We start from the raw sequence: 20,615 nt of genomic DNA, 5'->3' as shown, positions 1-20,615 counted from the left end.
ATTAGATCAGCGCCCCCCCAAACAACAGCACCAGTGACCAGACAGGCCTCTTTATTGCAAACGAAGAGCCCCCACGACCCAGCCCGCCCCGCCCCGCCCCGCCCCCACGGTCCGTCAGCTGTCCATCTTGGTCTCCGAAGCCTCCTCCCCCCCTTCCTCCTCTGGGCTGGGCACCGGGGCAGCCTCCTCCCCGGCAGCAGGGCCTGGAGACCGGGGGCTCCGCTCCTCTTTGGAAGGGACCCCTGCTGGCTCCTCCTGATGGGGGAGGTGGAGAAGTTAGAGGAAAGGCTGGGGACAAAGCCTGCTGGAGAGCCCCTGCCCCCTGCCCCAGCCCGGCCCCGCCTCCCCGAGAGGGCCGCCACCTCCACCAGGAAGCCCTCCGACCCCTCAGCCCCTCGGATCGGCTCCTCCTCGGAGCTTCTGGTCCAAGCTTCGGGGTCCCACACCTCCTGCCCCGAAAGCTTCCTGGAGGTGTCCTGAGCTTGTCAGTGGTACCCGGGAAAGGGCCGGCGCGATTACTGACTTGCCTTCTGCTTTGGCTGTGGAGGGGGAGACGAGGGGGAACGCCCTACCTTCTCAGGTAGGGGCCCCTCCTGGCTCGAGTCCAGCAGAGTGGCCTCGCTCAGCCCCCCATCCTCCTCCATACTGATGAAGATGCTGGGGGCCTCCGCCTCGGCCCCCTCCTCCCGGAAGTCCATGGCCTCCTCTGAGGGGGCGGGGCCTGCGCGGCCCGGGGGGGCAGGGGGCGGTGGCTTCAGCTTCTGCTCCTCCTCCAGCTGCCGCTTCAGGGCCTTCTCCTGGGCCAGGCGCAGGGCGATGAGGTCCTGGGCCGGCCGCGGGGCCTGGGTCAGCGCATCCAGATCCTCCTGGAAGGGGAGGACGGGGCTCAAACGGGCCGTGCCTGGAAGGCGTGGCCTCTGGGGGGCGCCAGAGGGGGCGGAGCTCTCACCTCCTCCAGGGCTGCTGGCGCCGCCTCCTTCGCTTCAGAGTCTTGCTTGCTGCTGGCTTCCAGGATGGCCATGATGGAGTTGGGGATGTGGGCTTGCTGGGGGGCGAGAGGGATGGGCACGTGAGGCCTTGCTGCCCCCAGGGGGGCGCCCCCCTCCCCCCGGGCCCTGGCTACCTGGTGTGGGGTGAAGGACCGCACGTGGGCCAGGAGGGGCTCCCGGAGCTCCGGGCACTTGTCAAAGACGGCGCTGAGCTGCTGGGGGGGCAGCTGCAGGATCACCTGGAAGCTCTGCGGCTTGGTGCGCTGGCAGCACTTGATGAAGCCTTCCCACACCTTGGGGTACTTCCACACCTGCAGGCCGGACGGGGGGGGGGGCAATGAGGCTGCAGGCCCGGCCCCCCCAACCCCGGCCTCCCCTCCACCGTGAGGACGACGGGCGCCGGCACCTGCTTCATGATGAGCCGGGACAGGATGTTCATGACGAAGCCGCCCAGCCGGGGGTACATGGTGAGGGACTGGATGACGGTGCGCATGAGCAGCATGGGGAGGGGGCTCTGCTCCATGAGCTGCTGCATGACCACCGCCAGCACCTCCGACGTGTACACGTTGCGCTCGGCGAAGCACAGGTTGGTGGCTGCAGGGGAGGGATGGTCACCGCGGTGGCCCGGCCCGGCCCCCCACCCTCGGGCTCCCCGCCCCCAGGCCCCGGGAGCCCTCGCTGACCCTTGATGATGGACTTCATGTCGCACTTCACGGAGTCGATGTTGTGGAGGGCGATGAGCAGCTCGCCGGGGTTCAGGGGCGACACAGCCGAGTTCCCTTCCCCTAGGAGGAGGAGAAGATCCCGGAGGGAGCTGATGCTGGGGGGGGGGGGGTGCTAACAAGGGAAGAGGCCGCAGCCAAAGGGCACAGAAGCCCAGAAGGGAAAAGGGTTGATTCTGATTCTAGAAAATTCCAAAGGTTTCAGGGGCAGCTCAGTGGCTGGAGACAGGCCTAGAGAGGGAAGGTCCTGGGTTCAAATGTGGCTTCAGACACTTCCTAGCAAGTCACTTCACATTTGCCCAGACCTTGCCACTCTTCTGTCTTAGAAATCTTTCATTGACAAATAGTCAAAGACCCCAAAGGGCAGCTTTCAAGGGAAAGACATTTCTGGCGGAGGAGCAAAATGGGTTCAGCCATGCTGGAAAGCAATGGGTCGGGCCCCAGAAGTCACCGAGCTGGGCCCAGCCTTCCTCGGATACCGCCAGGATGTCTGCATGGGAATCTTTATTTTAGGCTTCTCCCCGGAGCAGCTCTTTGTGTGCTGGGGGGACTGTGCTAACCCCAAAGGAGGCTCTCAGGGAAACCTGCAGGGCTGGGATGACGCGGGGCGCAGTGGGGGGAGCGGAGTCAGCAGCCTGGATCGACACCAGGATGGGTTGGGATTCTAGGAGGCCAGTGAGGACGAGCAGGCAACAGGCCCAGCCTGGAGCCTTCTGTCCCCATCAACAGCCTCCTGAGCCTGGAGCGAGGAAGGGCCTCAGAGGACCTTGGCCTCCTTTTCCTGCTTCCACCCCCATGGGCAGCTGGTAGACTTTCTTCTCTTTCTACAGATGAGGAGTTGGGGGAGCCTCTCCGAGCTTGCAGCTCGAGGCACTGGGGGGCAGGCCCTTACCATGCTGAGTGCCCAGCAGGCGGTTGAAGACCTCCTTCACCACAATGGGGTTCAATTTGATGAGTTTGGGCAAGGCCTGGATCACCTCCTTCTGCAGAGGTGAGAGGGGGTGTCAGCAAGGGGCCCTCAGGGAGCAGGAAAGAGAGCGCCCCCACCCCAGGATCTGCACCCCGCCCCCCACCCCTCTAGCTAGTGGGCTGCCACAGCTAGCACAGATGCCTTCGTCTCCACCGCGTGCAGCCAAGCAGTGACGGCTCGGGGCCCACAGCCACGGCCGGGGCCTGTGCCCATACCAGGCAGGGCGGCCCTGGGGGAGCTGGGGAGCTCCTCTCTCCCCCTTACCTTTTCCAGACCATTAAGCACCGGAATGAGAAAGCGAACGTCCGGAAGGCGCTTGTGGTAGAGGTCTCGGACCCGCTTCACCAGCTCGGGGGAGGGGGGCACTGCAGACACAGGCAGAAGGGAACGAGGGGTCAAGGGTGGACACGAGCCGGGCATTGAGAGCCTGAGATAGCCGGGGGCACGTCCACGCCGGAGGAAGAAGGGCCCTCAGGAATGGCCCTTGCCAGGCCTTGTTCCTGCCCATTTCCTCACCACCCGAGCCTCCTTCCCTGGCCCTCCCACGTCCATCTCAGCCCCTGGACCGCACTCAGTGTGATTGTCTGGGCATCTGGCTCTTCCCCCAGACTGAGCCCTGTGGAGGCGGGGCCCGGCCCGGCATCTCCCCCCCCAGACTCCCCAGCTCTGGGCACCCTCCCGCGGCCTCTCCCTGTGCCCCAGATTTCCCTTGGGAAGAGCGCCGGAGGGACACTAGCACAGCCAGGCCCTGTCGGCCCCTCGGGGACTCCCCACAAGCTCTGGTCAGTGCCCAGGAGGGGCCCCTGCTGAAGGCGGGGTACCTTTGTCTGTGAGGCTGTGCAGGCAGCGGGTGACCAGCGTCTCGGCCCCCTTGGGGCAGTTTTCCACCAGTAGGAGCAGCTCTGGGGAGTTCATGCCCATCCCGCGGATCTGGAGAGCAGAGGAGTGAGGAGGGGCCTGGCCAGAGCTTGGGGGGGACACTGGGAAAGGGGGGAGCTCTAGAGTGAGGCCGGAGCCTCCGGGGGGCCCCCTTTAGCTTCGGGGAGCGGGGGGTGTTGGGAAGGCAGGTGCCCTCGGCCCGGAGGCCACATCCCCAGGGCCCCCTCACCGGCTGCTCGATGACCCGAAGCACCGTCCTCTTGATGTCGGCGATGGCTTCGGTGTAGACGGCCGCCAGCTCGTGAATGAGCTTGTGGTTCTGGGGCAGCAGGGCCAGGTAGAGGTAGAGACACTGCTTCACCGTCTCCTCGGTCCAGGGGGCTGCCACCTCTGCCAGGGACAGGGGCAGCCTCAGGCCTCAGCTGGGGTGGGGGATGGGGACAGGGAGCCAGCCTGGGGAGGGGTTCTGTGTTGGGGGAGGGGCGCCCCACCACTCCCACCTGTGTCCTTGTCCGCCCCAAAGAGCACAGAGGGCGGGTTGGGGTGCACGAGCAGCTGCAGGTAGTTGAGGGCGAACTTCTCCACATAGGCTCGAAGCTGTTCCTTCTCGTACATCCGCTTGATGAAGAGGAGGGCCTGGGAGCGCACCTGGAGGGGGCCCAACAGTAGCCGGATTGGGGACCCCCAGCCCCCCGGCCCATGCGTGGTCAGGGAATGGGGGCAGGGCACAGGACAGGGACGGCCAGGCCGCCAGCTTCCTCTCTGAGGTTCAGGTCTTTCCCCAGAGCAGCTGGGAGGGAGGAGGCGGCCTCTGCACCGAGGCAGAGGTTGAGGGGCTACCTTGTCCTTCTCGTGGGAGCTGAGGTCCAGGAGGACATGGAGATACTGGAACTGGCGCGCTGGGCGCTTGAAGATCAGGTCGCGGAGGGTGGACATGCCCAGGTATGCACGGCTCTAGGGGAGAAGGGCCCGGGCTCAGGTGGCAGCTGGCCCCACTCCTGGCGCCCACCCCAGGGAGGAGGGTCCCCATCCTGGGACTCTGGCCCGGGGTGCCTCGGCTCACCTCATCCTCACAGTACTTCCGAACCACTTCCAGGGCGCTCTCGGTGATGAGCGGGGCCTCCAGCACCACCTTGGTGAAGATCCTGGAGGCAGGGAACACGCCGTCGTCAAGGGGACAGCCCTGGCCCTCTCCCTGGGCCTGGGCCCCGGCACTGCCTCCCTTTGTTCTCGGAGGTTGCACCCGGGCCCCAGCGTCCTCCCTGCCCTCTCCTCCGGGCCATTCCCCATGCCATGCCCTCTGCCTGCAGGGTCCTCTCCCTTCCTGCCCACCTCGGGCCTCCCCAAGAGACCTGGAACACCACCTCTGCTGTTAACTGGCTGAGCCTCAGGTTCCTACACTGTCAGATGGAGGCACAAGCGCCTCCAGAGGTCCCTGTGGCCCAAGCATCGTGAAGATCTTGGGGTGTCACTCAAGGCTCTCAGCTGTACCGTGGGCCTCCCCGAGGAGTCGTGGGGAAAGAAGCCCCGGAGAAGAGCAGGCCCTGCCCCACAGCTGCCCGGGGCCGGGCTCACGCACCCGTCCTTCTGGTCAGGCTTTTCCTGCAGGCCCGAGAGCAGGCGGATGAGGCACTCGTCGTACTTGTCCAGGGTCCCCGAGGGCCCGGCGCTCAGGTAGGCACTGTACTCCTGGTAGAGCCAGGCAAAGGCCAGGTCCAGGCGGCCCCGAATATCCTCCAGAATGAAGGTGAGGACCTCCTCCTTGAGGCCCACCTCAAACTGAGTCACCAGCCTGGCGAGGATCTTCACTCGGACCTTAGGGGAGAAGGGTGGCTGGTGAGACGCCCCCAACGGGCCTGGCCACAGTAAGACAGATCACCAGCTGGGGCTGCCACAGGGAAAAGAGAGCCAAGACCTGGGCCCTCGGGCAGGGGCGAGGGGAGGACCCAATAAATCTGGGTGTACAAACCACGCCAGAAGAGATGATTTCGGAGATGCTTGGGCGAGAGGAGCCAAAGCTCTGTCATCGGCAGGTCCAAGAGAACGTGGACGATACACTGAAGGGCCCCAAACCCCAACCTTGGAAAGACCTGGGAATCCTGGCGGACAGAGACAGCAGCCAGGCTTCGTGGCTCCTTCCCTGCCTGGACAGAGGACCGCAGTCTGCTGGACTGTGCCTTACTAGTGGTTAAGGGGTTGGGTTTTTTCTCTTGGTTTTAAGTGGGGGAGGAGGAGGGAGAACCATCCATGATGCCCATGAAAGACAGCGCCATTTAAATGTTTCAAAAAATATCTATGAAAATGTTTTAGAGGTACAGAAGAAAAGAGAAAGAAGCCTAGACAAGCAAGACACAGAAGGAAGCACAGACAAGACAGTTTTGAAATAAGGTGTGAAATTTATTATATACTAAAAAAAGGCAATGGAGATTCACGTACAATCCTCTTTGGGTGTTCTGCTTTGTACACAGAAATGCTCGTTTTAGAGTATTTAAATTTAGAGTAAAAAATAAAATAAAGAGGGGAAGGGGAGAAGAGAACACCAGTCACCAGGCCCAGACCAAGTGGAAATTGGCCCATTTGCTGGGGAGTTGGCGGTGATCCTCTAAAGATCCCAGAGCTGTGCCATGGGCCTTCCTAAGAAAAGGGATGAGCACAGCAGCTACCACCTCTTCTGGGCCAAGGGGCTGGACTTTGGTTTTACTACTAAAGAAACAGTAAGGGACGAGCTAGAAAAGGAAAATGTGGCCACTAAGGTTCCCAGCTCCTTCCCTGTCTGGACACTGCTCAGGAGGTCCCAGGAGTTACCTGGATTCCTAGCCGAGCACCTGGTGGTGCGAGAATTCTGGACAGGTAACAGTCCAGGAAGCGCTCAGAACCCAGGGCCAGGTCACACGCAGGGAGCCGTGCCAGGGCCCAGGGGTCTTGCGTGCTTATTGATGATATGGACAAAGGAAGAAACCCCAAGTGCTCCCCAGAATTGCAGAGGACACAAAAAGGGGCACAGAAAAGGCAGATGAAATCCAGAGGGATCACGATAGGCCACAATTTCGGATCAAAGCTCATCAGGTGAAATTTAACAGGGCTAAAGACAAAGTCTGACACTTGGGTTTTTAAAAATTACTTTTCCACTTCAAGATGGGGGAGGTAAACACTAGGCCTAGAGGGGGAAGACCTGAGCTCAAATCCAGCCTTGGACACTTACTAGTTGGGTGACCCAGGGCAAGTCACTTCACCTGTTTGCCTTGGCTTCCTCATTGGTAAAATGGGGATAATAATAGCACCTACCTTACAGGATTGCTGTGAGGATCAAGTGAGATGCTTGTAAAGTGCTTTTAGTTAAAGTGCTGTAGAGACGCTAGTTATTATTTCTATCGTTATAATGAAGATGGGGATTCAGTGGGTACAAGCTACAGGATTCTAGGCTGTGCCCACCCACCCCCAAAACAAGGGCGAGCTCGGCCTACGCTCAGCTTCAGGCCAGGGTCACTTCTGGGCCTTGTATGTGAACATCCGGAGCCCAGTGACCAGGATAGCGAAGGGACCTGTTTAATCTAAAGAAGCCCCACCAGAGGGAGAACGCGCCAGCTTTCTGGAGAGGCTTGATCTGCAGACAGACTTGGGCTGGGGTAAGGAAATGTGGCTCCCAGACAGAAGCCACCCCATCTCCGATCCTCAGGCTGAGGCTGAAGCCCCCGTATAGGGGTGTGGCGGGCATTAAAGAGCAGGAAATGAATCTCTGAGGCCCCAGGGTTGCCGAGAAGCCAGTCTCCAGGAGGACTGAGCCCGGGGCCCGAGAGGCCTCTGGAAAGGCCTCCGGAAGGACACGAGCAACAGAGGATGCAGGGCTGGGGACGGGGTGCCCATGTCTACAGCTACACTGACAGGACTCAAGGGGAGGCTGATGGAAGGCTGAGGCCCGAGGGGCTCCGGGACGTGACTTGGTGAGGAGAGGCCCAAGCGGGCCTCTAACTCCGAATCCCAGCTGCGTGTAGGAAGGGGTACGGGGGCAAGAGGAGCTCATCCTGTACCTGGGCCGCCCCGCTGCAGGCCACGGACTTCTCTGCCCTTAGGATGCGCCTCACGGCCCCCAGCTTCATGCTCTCGATCTGGGCGTCTGTCATGGGCTTCACGACGTCGCTCAAGCGGAAGATCTTCTTGCGGCCGCCCACACCTGCCAGCCTGAAACAAGGAACAGAAAGGCGGCTCTGTCTCCTCTGGCCTCTCCTCCTTCCTCTCAGGGCTCTCACTAGCAGTCCCTCTGGTGGGCGTTCAGTGAGTGTCTCCCCTTTCTTGGGGGCAGGGGGGAGGCTGCTCCGGCTGACCCCTGACCCTGACAGCCAGGGGGGCAGGGGTTCTCTGGGGGCCTCCTTCATCTTCATTGGAAAGCCCTAAGACCTTCCCAACAGAGGCCACGTGTCCCTCTCAGACCCTCTGTCCCCCTCCTTCCCTAGCAGACTGGCTCATCTAGAGGTTCCTCCCTCCATCTTCTCCCTTTCTCAGCCAAATGGCAGCCCCCCGAGAGCTAAACCTCTGCTTCCTCCTTTGCCCCCTTAGAGTCCATTCTAAGACAGAAGAGCGGAGGGCCAGACAGTGGGGGCTCACACAGGGAGAGGCGTCTGAGGCCCCATTTGAACCCTGATCCTTCTGACCCTGGGCCAGGCTCTCCCCTCCCCTTCACCCCACAAACCTCTGCAGCGTGCTGAGCTCTTCCCTCAGACTGCCCCCTCCTCCCGCATGCTGGGCTCTCCCCGCTGCCCCTCCTGGGTGTCCAGAACAGGGCTCTGGTCCCCGCCAAGCGCCCAGGGCTCCTCCCTCCCCTGCGTCCCCCCAAGCTGCTAAGCCCTGGCCTCCACCACCCCTGGCTCTGGCCTGCCACCAGAAGACACAGGCTCTCCTGACTGTGGAGGCCCACTGGGCCTCTGTGTGCTCCTCTGAGGTCAGGGTGCGGGGTGTGGGGGAGCCCTCGGGGTGCTCCCAGAGGCCGGTGGGAGGTCCTTGATTCTGGCCCAGGCAGGGGATCCCGAGGGGCCGAGGACTCACCGAGGCTGTGTGGCAGGGATGATCGGCTCAGGCCTCCTCTTGGCTTGGGGGGCCTCCTCCTCCAGGGTGCACACAGGGCTCAGCGCCCCCACCACGGAAATGGCCTGGCCCTGGCCCAGCGCCGACATACGCCGCTTGATGAGGACGCTTTCCGGCTTTGCCATCTTCTCCTCCTTGGGCTCCTCCTTGGAGTGCTTCGTCTGCTCCACACCTTGGGGCGGCGGGGGACCAGGCATCAGCAGCCGGCCCGTGGGGCCCCCCGTCACCCCTCTGACTCCTCCTTGGCGCTGCGTGCAACGCTTTCACTCTACCACCTTCCGGACCCCAAGGTCCACGTCCTTGGACCGCCATGCTGCCCGGCGGCTCCTGCCTTCCCGCTCATCTAGTAAGAGGCCTCTGAGCTCAGGCAAAGCTGGGGGGCTCTGCCCCTGGGCCCCCCAAATTCAAGCCTATCCCAAATGCGGCTCCTGCGGGAAAGTCTTCTCTGCAGTCCCAGCCACAATAATGCCCTCCCAAGGAAGAGCCCGGGCATCCGCGTCCCGCGCCTCCTCGGCAGACTGACCGATGCCCGCACGCTCAGCCAACGCTCACTGTGCGCGGCCCGGCCAGCTCCGCCAGGGCAGCCCATGCTCTGCCCCTCTGGACACGCTTCATGTGCGGACGTCAAAGGAACAATTCCCTTCTAGGCCAGGCCTCTGCCACGCGGGGCCCGACTCCGAGGCCGGCTCGATGCGCCCCCATCAGCCTTCTCTGATGGTTCCCCCAAAGGAAGTGTGAGCTCGGGCCCTGCCTGCTTCTCTGCCTTGCCCCCACCCCAAGGCAGCCTCCTGGCACTAGAGCCCAGGAGGGGGCAATCACGGCCCCCCAGAATTCCAAGGGAGAGGCCTGGGGGCACTCTGGGTTGGCCCAAATCCCGGTTCTGTGGCTCATTGCCTGTGACCCCCGGACAGGGAATTGGGAGCGACTGCACGGCGTGTGTGAGGACACGTGCCCTCGGTGGGCGCAGGCCGGGTTGGGGAGGAGCCGTCCCCCTGGACGGCACACATGTGGCCCCTCTCATTGTCCCCCTCTAGAGCTCTCCCTGCATGGAGGCGGCTCTACTGTGTCCCCCGAGCTGGGCGGCGCCCTCCCCCCCCAAGCCCCCCATGCCGGAGATCCGGCCCCACCCACACCTACCTGGCCCCAGGCCGGCCGCCGTCATCTGGGTGGCCATGAGCCGGGCCAAATGCTTGATCTGGGCGTCCGTGCCGGCCGACTCCACCGGGGTATAGATGGCCTGGAAGGAGGCCGGCATGGCCTCGGGCAGGTACACCATGCTGATGAGCACCTGAGGGCACAGAGCGGCGCCCGTCACCATCCCGCCGGGCCGGAGCACGTCCTCCGCACAGAAAGCCGAGCCGGCGGGGGAGCCGGAGGCCCATTTTACGGACGAGGAACGGAAAGCGCCTCGGCCAAGCTTGGCCCAAAGTCCGCCCAGGCTGCGGCTCTCCGGCTGGGATGCTTTCCAGACTCCATGCCAGAAAGGAAGGACGTTCCCGCCTGTTTGGGGTGACCATTGGGGGGGCCTGGAAGCTGGGGAGCTGCTCCAGGCTGCGGGCCCAAAGACAGCTGAGGGGGCTGAAAAAAAAAGGCCATCAGGGGACGCGGAGCCCCAGGGAGAAGCTAGCAAGGAGGGAGCTGGGCCTCCTAGAGGCTGCGGCCCCGCACAGGCCCGAGGAGCTAAAGGACTTGCCCGAGGTCAGAGGCCGACGAGACCCCCTCACGGCCTCATTGGGAGGCCCCCGGCCCGCAGCGTCTTCTCTCAATGGGGACAGGACGAAGGGACGCTTGGCTCTGGGGGGCCAGGAGGGGGCCAGGCACGAGGGGGCGATCCCTCCCTCCACGCCTCACGCACCAGGTTGGCCACGTTGTCGGGCGTCAGCAGGGGCTGCAGGAATTCCGCTGTGATGTCAGTGTCCGACTGGGCCCCGCCCTGGACGCAGGCCTTGGAGGTGCCCGACGGGCCGGGCTCCATGTCCTTGTCCTCGTCATCCTCACCCAGGTTGGGCTCTACAAGGGAAGGCGGAGCGGCCGTCACGCTCCGGCCGCTTTAAGGGCCACGACACGGCGATGCCCTCACAATCGCCCTGTGAGGTAGAACAGTCCGAGGGAGAAGCCGGCCGGCCCCCTGCTCAGGATGGCTGCAGCTGAGCCAGGCCCGCCCCTGGGCCCGCGAGGACCCTTTGGCAGTGGGCTCTGGCCTCGGATGGCCTGGGGGATGGGGGGCTCTGGCCTCGGATGGCCTGGGGGATGGGGGGGGGGCTCCGGTCCCGGCTGCCAGGCCTGTTCTTTGGCTTTACAAACCCTGGCCTGGAGGCTGCTCTCTGTATCTGCCCTCCCAGGGACAAGGAGTTACAAGCCTGGCCCACATCAGAGGCCGGGGGCCTGCGATGGGGAGGGGGAGCCTGAGTCACAACGCCGTTGGGCGCCTTCCCGTCCTCCAGGCCTCATGACGTCACCAGCAATGAGGGGAGCCCCCACCTCTTGAGGGGCCTTGGGCCGGTCCCCACAGCTGCCTGGGAGGAGGCCCCTGCTTGTGCCCTCCGGGCCCCCCGGCCGCTCGAGGAGACACCCCATCCCCCTTCCTCAGGGTGTCGTGGGTCATTCTGCACCGGGGCCAGAGCAGGCGGCCTCGCCCGCCCTTTACCTAGCTTTATCTTCTTGAGGGCCGAGTCCGGGTCGTCCCGCTGCCGCCGCCGCGGCTCCTTGCCCGTGGGCATGTTCCTGGCGATCTCGGCCTGCGGGGTGCCCAGGTCCACCAGGAGGGTGGTGATCTGGGCCTGGAACTCGCACGACGCCGGGTGCTTGAGGACGCTCAGCAGGTGCAGCTTCAGGTTTTTGCGCACGCTGCTCACCTGGGACTTGGCCAAGGTCGGCGGCAGGTTCGCTGCGGAGAGACGAGCCCCCCAGACCCCGTTAGCCAGCCAAAAGGCTCCAAAAGGCCCGTCCAAGAGAACGCCACGAAGGTCCTGCCGTCTGGCGCGCTCCTTCCTTTGGGAGGAAAAGAGGCGCCTTGTGGGGGCCGGGGGATCCCCCCCTTTGGCCAAACTCCTCTCAGCAGCCAGGGACACTCCGGGGAAGGTTCCCGCCCTCTAGTCCTCCCTCCCTCCATCTTGGAGTCTTCTACATCCAGAGAGAAGGGAGAGACGGGCCCACCTGCCTTCTGCCCCCACTTTCCTCCACATAGCCACGCAGAGTCCCCCGACTGCCCTTTCACACGTGCCCTCTCCCCATTCTCTGTGCTCGTGGCACCCAAACAATTCTTTTTTCTTTAAACTTAGGGACAAAGAAAGGCAAAGGCTAGGGGGTGAAGTGACCTGCCCAGGGTCACACAGCTGGGATGTGTCTGAGGCCACCCGGCTGGCCTGCCCCCACCCATCACCTGCACTCTGGTCTCTCCTTCCACCCCAATGACATCAGCGCTGTGGACGGGCCTCTGAACAGACTCCTCTGCCGAACAAGCGTCCGAGGCGGCGGCTGGATGAGCCAAGCTCCAAAGCGTCCGCCCTCCCTCCCTCCCTCGGACACCCTCGGCCATCTCTCGACCCTTCCGGTCCCACTTCCTCTCGAGGATTCCTTCCAGCCCCGCTCCTGCCTGGCTCTCCCCAAGGCGGCTCCCGAGCCCTCGAGGCCAAGACACGCGGCCGGGATGAGGGCGGAGGCGGAAGGAGCCCTTCAGCCACTCACCGTGCAAGGTCTCGTAGGCCTGGATCACCTCGGACATGAACATGGGCCGCTGCCGGGCGATGTTGGCCAGAGAGCCCAGGGCGGTGGTCAGGTTGATGGAGGAGATCGCCGGGTGGACCATGAACTTGAGCAGCTGCTCGAGGGCTGCCTTGCCCTCCTCCCAGAGCAGATCTGACAGACGAGGAGGAGGAGGACGAGGGGGTTGATCAGCTCGGGCACCCCTCCAGAACGGGATGCCCCCAGCGGCCCCCTCATTCCCAGGATGAGGTTAATGCAGTCCTGGGCCACGTTCATGGAAGTCTGCTAACTGGTCTGTCCTGGTCATGGGCCTCAAGACTATCGGTGCTGTTTTTAGCCCGTCCCTTCCATCTTAGAATCAAGACTGGGGATTGGTTCCAAGGCAGAAGAGCAGGAAAGGCTGGGCAATGGGGGGATTAAGGGACTCGCCCAGGGTCACTCAGCTGGGAGGTGCCCGAGTTTGAGCCCAGGAGCCCCCCCATCTCTAAGCCTGGCTCTCGCCCTACTGAACATCCTGACTTCCCTGACCCTCTCGGGCTTTCCTAGCCTATAAAACTGAGGGAAACACGGGGTCACGGGCGTTAGATGTGGAAGGGGGCCCTGACGAGGATTTGCTCCGCAGCGGCAGCGCCAGGGTCCGGGTCGGGGTCTCCCCCATCTGACATCCCCCCCTGCCCAGGGCTGTCCCTCACTGTAGTTGATGTAGGGGTGGTCCCGGGGGATGCGGTCCAGGCTGATGTCGTGCTTCTGGCGTCGGGGCACCTCCGAGTCAGCCATCCGGGGGGACAGAGTGACGATGAGGCCTTCCACAAATTTGATGGCATGGGTGCGGATGCCGTCATTGTCCGAGTCCAGCAAGAGGATGATGTCGGCCGCCATGGCAGACATCATGTCCCAGCAGGCTTCCTGCAGTTCGCTGATGATCTTGGATTTCACCATCCACTGGGCCAGGGCGAGGGGGAAAGACTGAGGGTCAGCCCGAGAAACAGCCCTGCCTGGCCCGGCCCCAGAGGCTCCCTAAGCCCTCGGTCACTCCTCCTTAGCAGGATGCTTGTCATTAGCTCGTCACTCAAGGCCCTCCACAAAATGGCTCCAACAGCCTCCCACAAGGATGTTCTGTCTTCTCCCTTCGTGCCATCGACGTCCCAGTCAGCCCAACCTAAGCTTGGCATCCTCTCCCACGACTGGCCGGCCCAAGGCCTCCTGCTCTCCTGGGGTGACCCGGCCCCTCCCCGAGCTGCTCTTTGTCACACCATCCCCAGCCCATGGAGGCCCGGCCCTGAGCAGTGCTTTCTACACTGTCATGTGTCTCCGAGGACCCCGGAACCACCACTCCCTCCAGACTATGTAGTCCAGCATCTTTGTCTGGCAGGAGGCTGAAAAGATCCAGGCCCAGGCTACAAGTGAGGGCACAGGCCTCTCCTCAGCCCTTTCATCCCAGGCTAGCGGAGTCTTCTCTGGGACTCTCGGTCCTGGCTCCGGCTCAGCTCCTGGGCATCTTGGCCTGCCCTCATTTGCTCTCTGGGTCACGTGTCCCCCCTCCCACTGCCTCTTCAGGCTCCTCTGTCCTGCTTCCAGTCTGGCCCTCCCTCACTCCGAGTCTTCCCTGTCCTTTGTGGCCCTATCAGTAGGATGTTGAGTTCTGGTGGATGGATCAGATCACCCCAGCCCCCCCCCCCCCCCCATTTGGCAGATGAAGAAACTGAGTCCTAAAGGGGCCCAAAGTGAAAAGATGGCCCGAAGGCCACGCAGCTTCTGAAGAGCAAAGCCAGGACTGGAACCTGGCTCTTGTGACTCCACATTGCCTCAGCCAAGACTCGCTAACCCCAGGATCAGTGAGCAAACATTTATTAAGCATTTCCTATGCGCCAAGGAGTCCAAAGAGAAGAAGCGGCAGGGCCCTGCCCTCAAGGAGCTTCCGTTCGGCGGTGCCGGTGGCCTCACCTGCAGGGCGACCTTGTAGAGCTGCGTCATGGTCAGAATGGCCTTCTTCACCACGTTCACGCTCTCGTCCCGGAGCAGCATGTTCAGGTTCGCCACGAGCTTTAGCAGCAGCTCAATGTCTCGTTTGCTGAAGGGCAGACAGCGTGGGGAGGGATGAGGGGAAGGGACACGGGGCAGGAAGAACAGAGCCTGATGCTATGGCCAGGGAGAAGGGGCCATCTACCCAATGTCAGGGCTGGGGGGCGGGGGAGCGCCACAGGGCCCATCTACCCAACAGTGAGGGCCGGAGGGTCATCGGGTCTGTCTACCCAATGGTCAGGCGTTGGGGAGATGGGGTCACAGAGGCCCCTAGAGGACACCCGCCCAACCCCTCTGCTTCGGCCAGAGCCATACCAGGCCTCCTCGATGAAGCCAATGACAAATTTGCGCACTTCAATGGACTTGTCAGCCTGGAAGGCGATGATCTCCTATCGAGGGGGGAAAGGGCAAGTGTCAGGGCTTGGTCAGGCCCAGCTCAGCCCCCTCCCCAACTGCCCAGAGCTTCACTCACATCCAGAAAATTATCCAGCAGGGTTGGGTCCTTATTTATGATCAGCTCCTGGACCTACGCGGAGAAGGGAATGGGGAGGAAGGTAAAACGGCTCCAAATGGCATAGTACTGACCCATCTGCCTCCACGGGGCCTAGCCAGGCCCAACTTCTATCTAGATCTTTCCTCCTAAAATCCTATGCTGCGAGCTTTGAACATAGAACAGCAAAGCTGGGAGAGACCGATGCCCACCTTGGAAACTGAGTCACACACAGAAGTTGGGATTTGAAATGCAGAACTACAGAAAAGAGATTCTACTTGCATCTTTGGCCCCAGAGGGCAGAACCAGTAGAGGGGACTGTGTAGATGCAGCCTGAGGTCAGGGGAAACTTCTAACAAGGAAATCCTGAATGGAGGCCTTTGAGAAGAGCCATTTGTCCTGTACTGTTGGCCCACGTGAGAGCTATCTTGGGGAGCTCCTTGCTCCAGGCTTGGAGGAAAGCAGGGTCCTCCTGGCCTGTGCCAGCGCCCTCCCTGCCTCCTTTCATCTGCTCCTGGCCCTGATTTGTCCCCTTTCCAGACTTGTTTCCAAGGCCAAGGGGCCACTCCAGCTTGGCTTGCTTGGGCAGCAGGTGCCCCAGGTACCTTCAGGCCTTACCCAAGCCCTCCAGCAGCCCATTCCACCTCACCTGTTTAAGCACTGTGATCTTTGAGTCATTTGCAATCAGGGCTGCCTGGTTCAGAAGATCAACCACCTGCCAAGCAATGAGGGGAGAGCTGGAGACTCTGGGACCCAAGATCCTGCCCCCAGTCAGTGTTAGTTCCCACATCCCCCTCCAGCAAGCTGCCTTCCTAGCCCTAGGACACCCATCTAGGCTGCGCCTAGTTCTCACCCTCTCTGAAGTAGTCATTCCATCCACACAGCTCCCCTCCTCCTGGGTGAAGAACTGAGAGGCCACACTCCTGCGGGTGACGCTGTCCCCACTCCCACTCCCACTCGCCATGGATGCAGTCAGATCCTCGCCCTGGAGGGAAGAAGAGCAGAGGGCTCAGGGGAGCTGGGATGAAGCTCCCCCTCCCCAGCCCGACCTGCCTAAACTCTAGCCCACTCTCTGCCACACCGAGATAAATAACTGCCCTTTCTCCAGGGCTTTACAGCTGACCCAGCAAGAGCTCCCCTTTCCCCCAACAGCCCCTGAAGGATCGACTACTATCCGAAGTGATTTATAGATGAGGAAACCGAGGCACAAGGAGGTCATGACCTGCTCATAGTTGTCCAGCTGGAAGTGCCTAAGGATTCTGGGTGGGGAGGGAAACTCCTCTAAAAGCAGACTTAGAATTGGGTGAGGGGGCTAGTGACTAGCCTGAGGCCACACTGCCTTCAGGCAGATAGGAGTTACTCCAGCCAGCATTTCAGAGGTGGGAAAAGGTCAGTAGTGGCTTCAGAGGTGGGGATTCCTCTATTCAAACTTAGGCTGGTATGCTTAAGGTCCCATGAAGTCTAGGCAATTCATTTCTCTGCATTGGGCCTTAGTTTCCTCATCTTTAAAATGGGAAGGTGGGGTATGGAACTGATACTGTCATCTTAAATCCAATTTTAATTCTGATCATTTTATGCTAGATACTTCCAAATGTCCTGCACATCTGGGACAATGTAACACACTTTGGGATTTAGTCAAGAGACCCTGGATTCAAATCCTGCCCTTTCACTGCCTCAATCATCTTGGACCTGTTTCCTCCCCTTTAAATTGAGGGGATTAGACTAGATAAGGGTCTAAAATCCTCTTTCTGTTCCAAATCTAGGACCCCATAAACATAGCCAATCAAGACGAAGGAAATCAGGTATCTTGAGATTAGAACAGCATGCAATGGCCTTCACTAAACTCCAGAGGAAGCCCAGAGCACCCCCAAGTCAGATCCTCTCAGCCAGGTAGTGGATGGGGAGCCTGGAATCAGGACTTGGGTCTCAGACTCATCTGAGCTGTATGACCCTGGACAAGTCACTTAAACCCCTTTGCCTAAACCTTACTGCCCTTTGGTCTTAGAACTGATACTTAGACAGAAGGTAAGTGTCTAAAACCAGTCTATTTAGGGGAAGCCATGATGGTTTCCCAAAGTACTAAGTTAGGCCTCAACCACCCACAGTGCCTCCATGTTTCTAAGCCCTTCCATTGATCTAACAACTAGATGAAAAACGCAGAGACAGACTGGAGCTCAAAATAAATACTTCAGAACCACTAGGGATCCAAAGAGGGCAACTAGATGATCCAGTGGCTAGAGCAGCAAGTCTGGAGTCAAATCGACCCGAGTTCAAATTTAGCCTCAGACATTTCCTAGCTGTGTGACCTCAGGCAAGTCACTTCACTCTGTTGGCCTGTTTTTTCATCTGTAAAATGAGCTGGAGAAGGAAATGGCAAATCACATCAGAATTGCAGGCAAGAAAAATCCAAATAAAGGGCAGCTGGGTGGCTCAGTGGAGAGGCAGGCCTAGAAATGGGAGGTCCTGGGTTCAAATTTGGCCTCAGACACTTCCCAGCTGTGGGACCCTGGGCAAGTCACTTGACCCCCATTGCCTAGCCCTTCCCACTCTTCTGCCTTGGAACTGATACACAGTATTGAATCTAAGAAGATAAGGGCTTACAAAGGAAAAAGTCCAAATAGCTTCCCAAAGAGAGAGAATCCAAAGGACCACTGTCCAGGACTGGGGGCTTGACATAAGGGAACTCCCCATGGGGAAACCCTCCAGATCAGGTCTAGGGCAGCACTATCCATTACTTTACACTGCCCAAGCTTCCTGGGGAGGTGGCAAACTCATCCCTGGTGGGAATGAAATGCTAACATCTGGGGAAGGCAGAGGGAGACCTAGAGCAGAGATAAGCATTTATGTAGCAGACACAATGGCCAAGCATTGGGCTAAGCGCAACACACAAATGAGCTGGGAAGTAGGTGCTGTTTTTATCCCCAATTTTACTGTTGAGGAAACTGAGGCAGAGGTTAAATGACTTGCCTAGGGTCACATTCCTAGGAAGTGACTGAGGCTAGATTTGAACTCCTGCTTCCAGGGGCCACAAAGCAAGTGACTGGGCCAGTCCTCAAACCCTAAATCTAGGCTACTTCCTACTAAGATCTGTATGATCTTTTGTGGAAGTGGGGCCAGGGCACTTCTGAGATGACATGAATCTAGGTTCTCCTTGAAGTTTCCAGAATGAGCTGCCTGCCTGCCAGGGATCTGAGGGTAGCAAGTCTAGTTCCCCAAGATCTCTTCCTTTCCCTGTGGACGCAAAGCCTCAGGCTGCCTCAGCTTTGGTATTTTCTGCTGCTCGAAGAATGCCCGGGTCGGCTGGATTCTCGGGCCAAGTCGGGGCCTTGAGATAGACATTAACTGATTATCTTATTTTTTCCCCTTCTCCACAGGCTTAGGGACAGCAGATTCCAAGGAAACAATCTCCATCACTGCCCTTCTCCTCTCCATGAGGAGGGTTTTCTAGCCTGGATATCAAAACTGGAAGAACCCCTGACACATCAACTGGCAGAGATGGAAGAGATAGTTATTACCCCTCAGGGTAATAAGAGCAGCTCACATTCATAAGGTACTTTCAGGTTTTACAAAGAATGGTAGAGAGCTGAGGCGACCTCCCAGATCATCTGGTCTCACTTATCTGAAGTCCCTGGCTAACACTTATTCTAGTTGTCATTATCCCTTTGCTGTTATCACCCCAAGCTCCTTTCAGAACAGGCTGGCCACTGAATATTTGTGGACTGAATGAATTTAGTCCACCCCCCTCAATTTTTAGGTTCCATCTGTCACTATCTAGCTAGCTCCTCACCTAGAGAATGTTATTTGTCCCAAGCCATGGGCTTTCCTGCCCTATTCTCTATCCCCATCCCTCCGACTCCCTAGGCCCTTCTCCTCCCCTCCAATGCTGTCACCCCAGTCTCCTTCGCTCTAGCAGTCACCCCTTCTCCCTTCCCAGTGTCTCCCTCCTCTCAATACTTAATAAAGAGCTGACAGGCCCCAAAGCCTTTGCAAAGCACTTTACATACATTATCTCATTTGATTCTCACAACAACCCTATCTAAGGTAGGTGCTATGGGCATTATGATACCCTATTTCATAAATAAGACAGAGGCTAAGAGCGATTCTGTAACTTTCCCAGGATCCCATAGTTAAAGGTCAGAGACAAAATGTGAGTTCACTCCAGGCCTTCCCTTTTCCCCTTTCATGATAAGCTGTTTCCTTCCTCCCATATGGGTTACTTTTCTTTTCTTTTTTTTTTAATCCCTCACCTTCTGTCTTGGAATCAATACTGTATATTGGTTCCAAAGCAGAAGAGTGGTAAGGGCTAGGCAATGTGAGTTAAGTGACTTGCCCAAGGTCACACAGCTAGGAAATGTCTGAAGCCCAATTTGAACCTAGGACCTCCCATCTCTAGGCCTGGCTCTCAATCCAGTGAGCTACCCAGCTGCCCCCCCCCCCCATGGGTTTCTAACTTCCTCCTCCCCCAAAGGAAGGTCTCATTCTCTGCCCCTAGATTCCCTACTCCTTAATGGTCTCTATCTCCCTAGGATTATCCCCACAATGGTCATCCTCCAAAGTGCTCTAGGATGTCCAACATTCCATCTCCCTCAGTCAACATGGTGTCTGACTCCTCAAAGGTACTTCCACCCAATGAACCAGGCCATTACCCGCCTACTCTTCCAAAAGGGCTCTCTACCCTCCCCAGGGTTCTCTCACCTCCACTTTCCCTAATGGTCTCTACTACTCTAGGGTTCTACCCTCCATATTGGTCCTTACCATCCCAGAATTCTCTACCTTACTGCCCTTCCTACCTACCTCCCCAAGGCTTTCACTCCCCCATTCTCCACAATGGTCTCTTCCTCTCCAGAGTTTTCTTACCCCCTCCCAATGGTCTCTGCCACCCCAGATTTTCCCTTCTCCCCCCCCCAAATGTCCCTAATGGTCTCTACCTTCCCAAGGATTCTCTTCTCTCCCCATTCTCCCCAATGGTCTCTACCTCCCCAGAATTCTCTTTCCCCATTTTCCCAATGGGAAAGTTCTCTTCTTCCTCTCATTCTCCAATGGTCTCTACCTTCCCAGGATTCTCTTCTCCCCCCCCCCCACTCTCCCCAATGGGCTCTTCTTCCCCAGGGTTCGCATCACCCAAAGCCTCTTGCCTCCTGGTTCACGCACCTCTCTTCTCCCCCCCCCCCCCCGCCCACGATGATCTCACCTACTGGGGGCTCACAGATTCTTCCTCCAGCCCCTTGCCCCCTCCCACCTCCTCAAGGTTCCCTCACGTCCCCCCCCCCCCCCCGCCACGCACGATGGTCTCTCCAATCGCTGGAGGGGTAGGGTTCTTTCACATAGTTCCCCCTCCTCCGCAGTGTTCTGTCCCTCTACTTCCCCCCACGCACGATGGCCTTGCCCATCGCACCCCTCTTCCCAATGGGTTTCTCCTCCCCAGGGTTCTGCTCCCCGCCCGTCATGTTTCCTTTTCCCTGCGGGTCTGGGTCCTGCGGCGGCCGCCCTCCTCCCATCCTCTTCTACTCTCCCTCTTCGCCCTCTGCCCTAGTCCCCCTTTCTCGTCCTCCTTCCCCCTCACGCCGCCCTCGGCAGCGCCTTCTCCTCACAGCCGCCGCCATCTTCGGGCCGACTGCCGATGCCGCTTCTGCGCAAACGCGTCTCCGCGAGGCCCGCCGGGAAATGGAGTTTTCCGAAAGGTGCGCGCCCGCCCCCCGCCCCAGGAGGAAACAAAGGTAGGGAGAGGGCTAGGGATGCCGGGAAATGAAGTCCAAGGG

At 59.8% G+C, this 20,615-nt stretch overlaps 1 protein-coding gene across 4 annotated transcripts; it reads right to left on the bottom strand.

The window, feature by feature from the left end:
- Positions 1 to 34: 34 nt before the first annotated feature.
- On the bottom strand, positions 35 to 20,582 carry SYMPK (symplekin scaffold protein). Of its 4 annotated transcripts, none has more exons than XM_056796296.1 (27): positions 20,448 to 20,582; positions 15,710 to 15,841; positions 15,506 to 15,571; positions 14,839 to 14,892; positions 14,682 to 14,755; positions 14,289 to 14,415; positions 13,037 to 13,286; positions 12,327 to 12,497; positions 11,287 to 11,526; positions 10,495 to 10,649; positions 9,777 to 9,927; positions 8,601 to 8,811; positions 7,589 to 7,739; positions 5,140 to 5,375; positions 4,624 to 4,705; positions 4,401 to 4,514; positions 4,061 to 4,208; positions 3,790 to 3,950; positions 3,503 to 3,611; positions 2,946 to 3,046; positions 2,604 to 2,694; positions 1,673 to 1,774; positions 1,396 to 1,583; positions 1,124 to 1,300; positions 950 to 1,045; positions 528 to 866; positions 35 to 255 (listed from the first exon to the last, which is right to left on the bottom strand). In XM_056796296.1, exons 1-27 carry the CDS (start codon positions 20,457 to 20,459, stop codon positions 115 to 117), a joined length of 3,879 nt encoding a protein of 1,292 aa, XP_056652274.1. In that variant the 5' UTR covers positions 20,460 to 20,582; the 3' UTR covers positions 35 to 114. The 4 variants fall into 4 exon arrangements, with proteins under 4 accessions (XP_056652274.1, XP_056652278.1, XP_056652277.1 ...); XM_056796300.1 differs by having other exon boundaries at positions 573 to 866; XM_056796299.1 differs by lacking the exon at positions 20,448 to 20,582 and adding an exon at positions 20,420 to 20,438.
- Positions 20,583 to 20,615: the final 33 nt, after the last annotated feature.

This window comes from Monodelphis domestica, chromosome 4, assembly GCF_027887165.1.
Source record: "Monodelphis domestica isolate mMonDom1 chromosome 4, mMonDom1.pri, whole genome shotgun sequence".
NCBI lineage: Eukaryota > Metazoa > Chordata > Mammalia > Didelphimorphia > Didelphidae > Monodelphis > Monodelphis domestica.
This window is presented reverse-complemented; position numbering and strand designations above follow the sequence as displayed.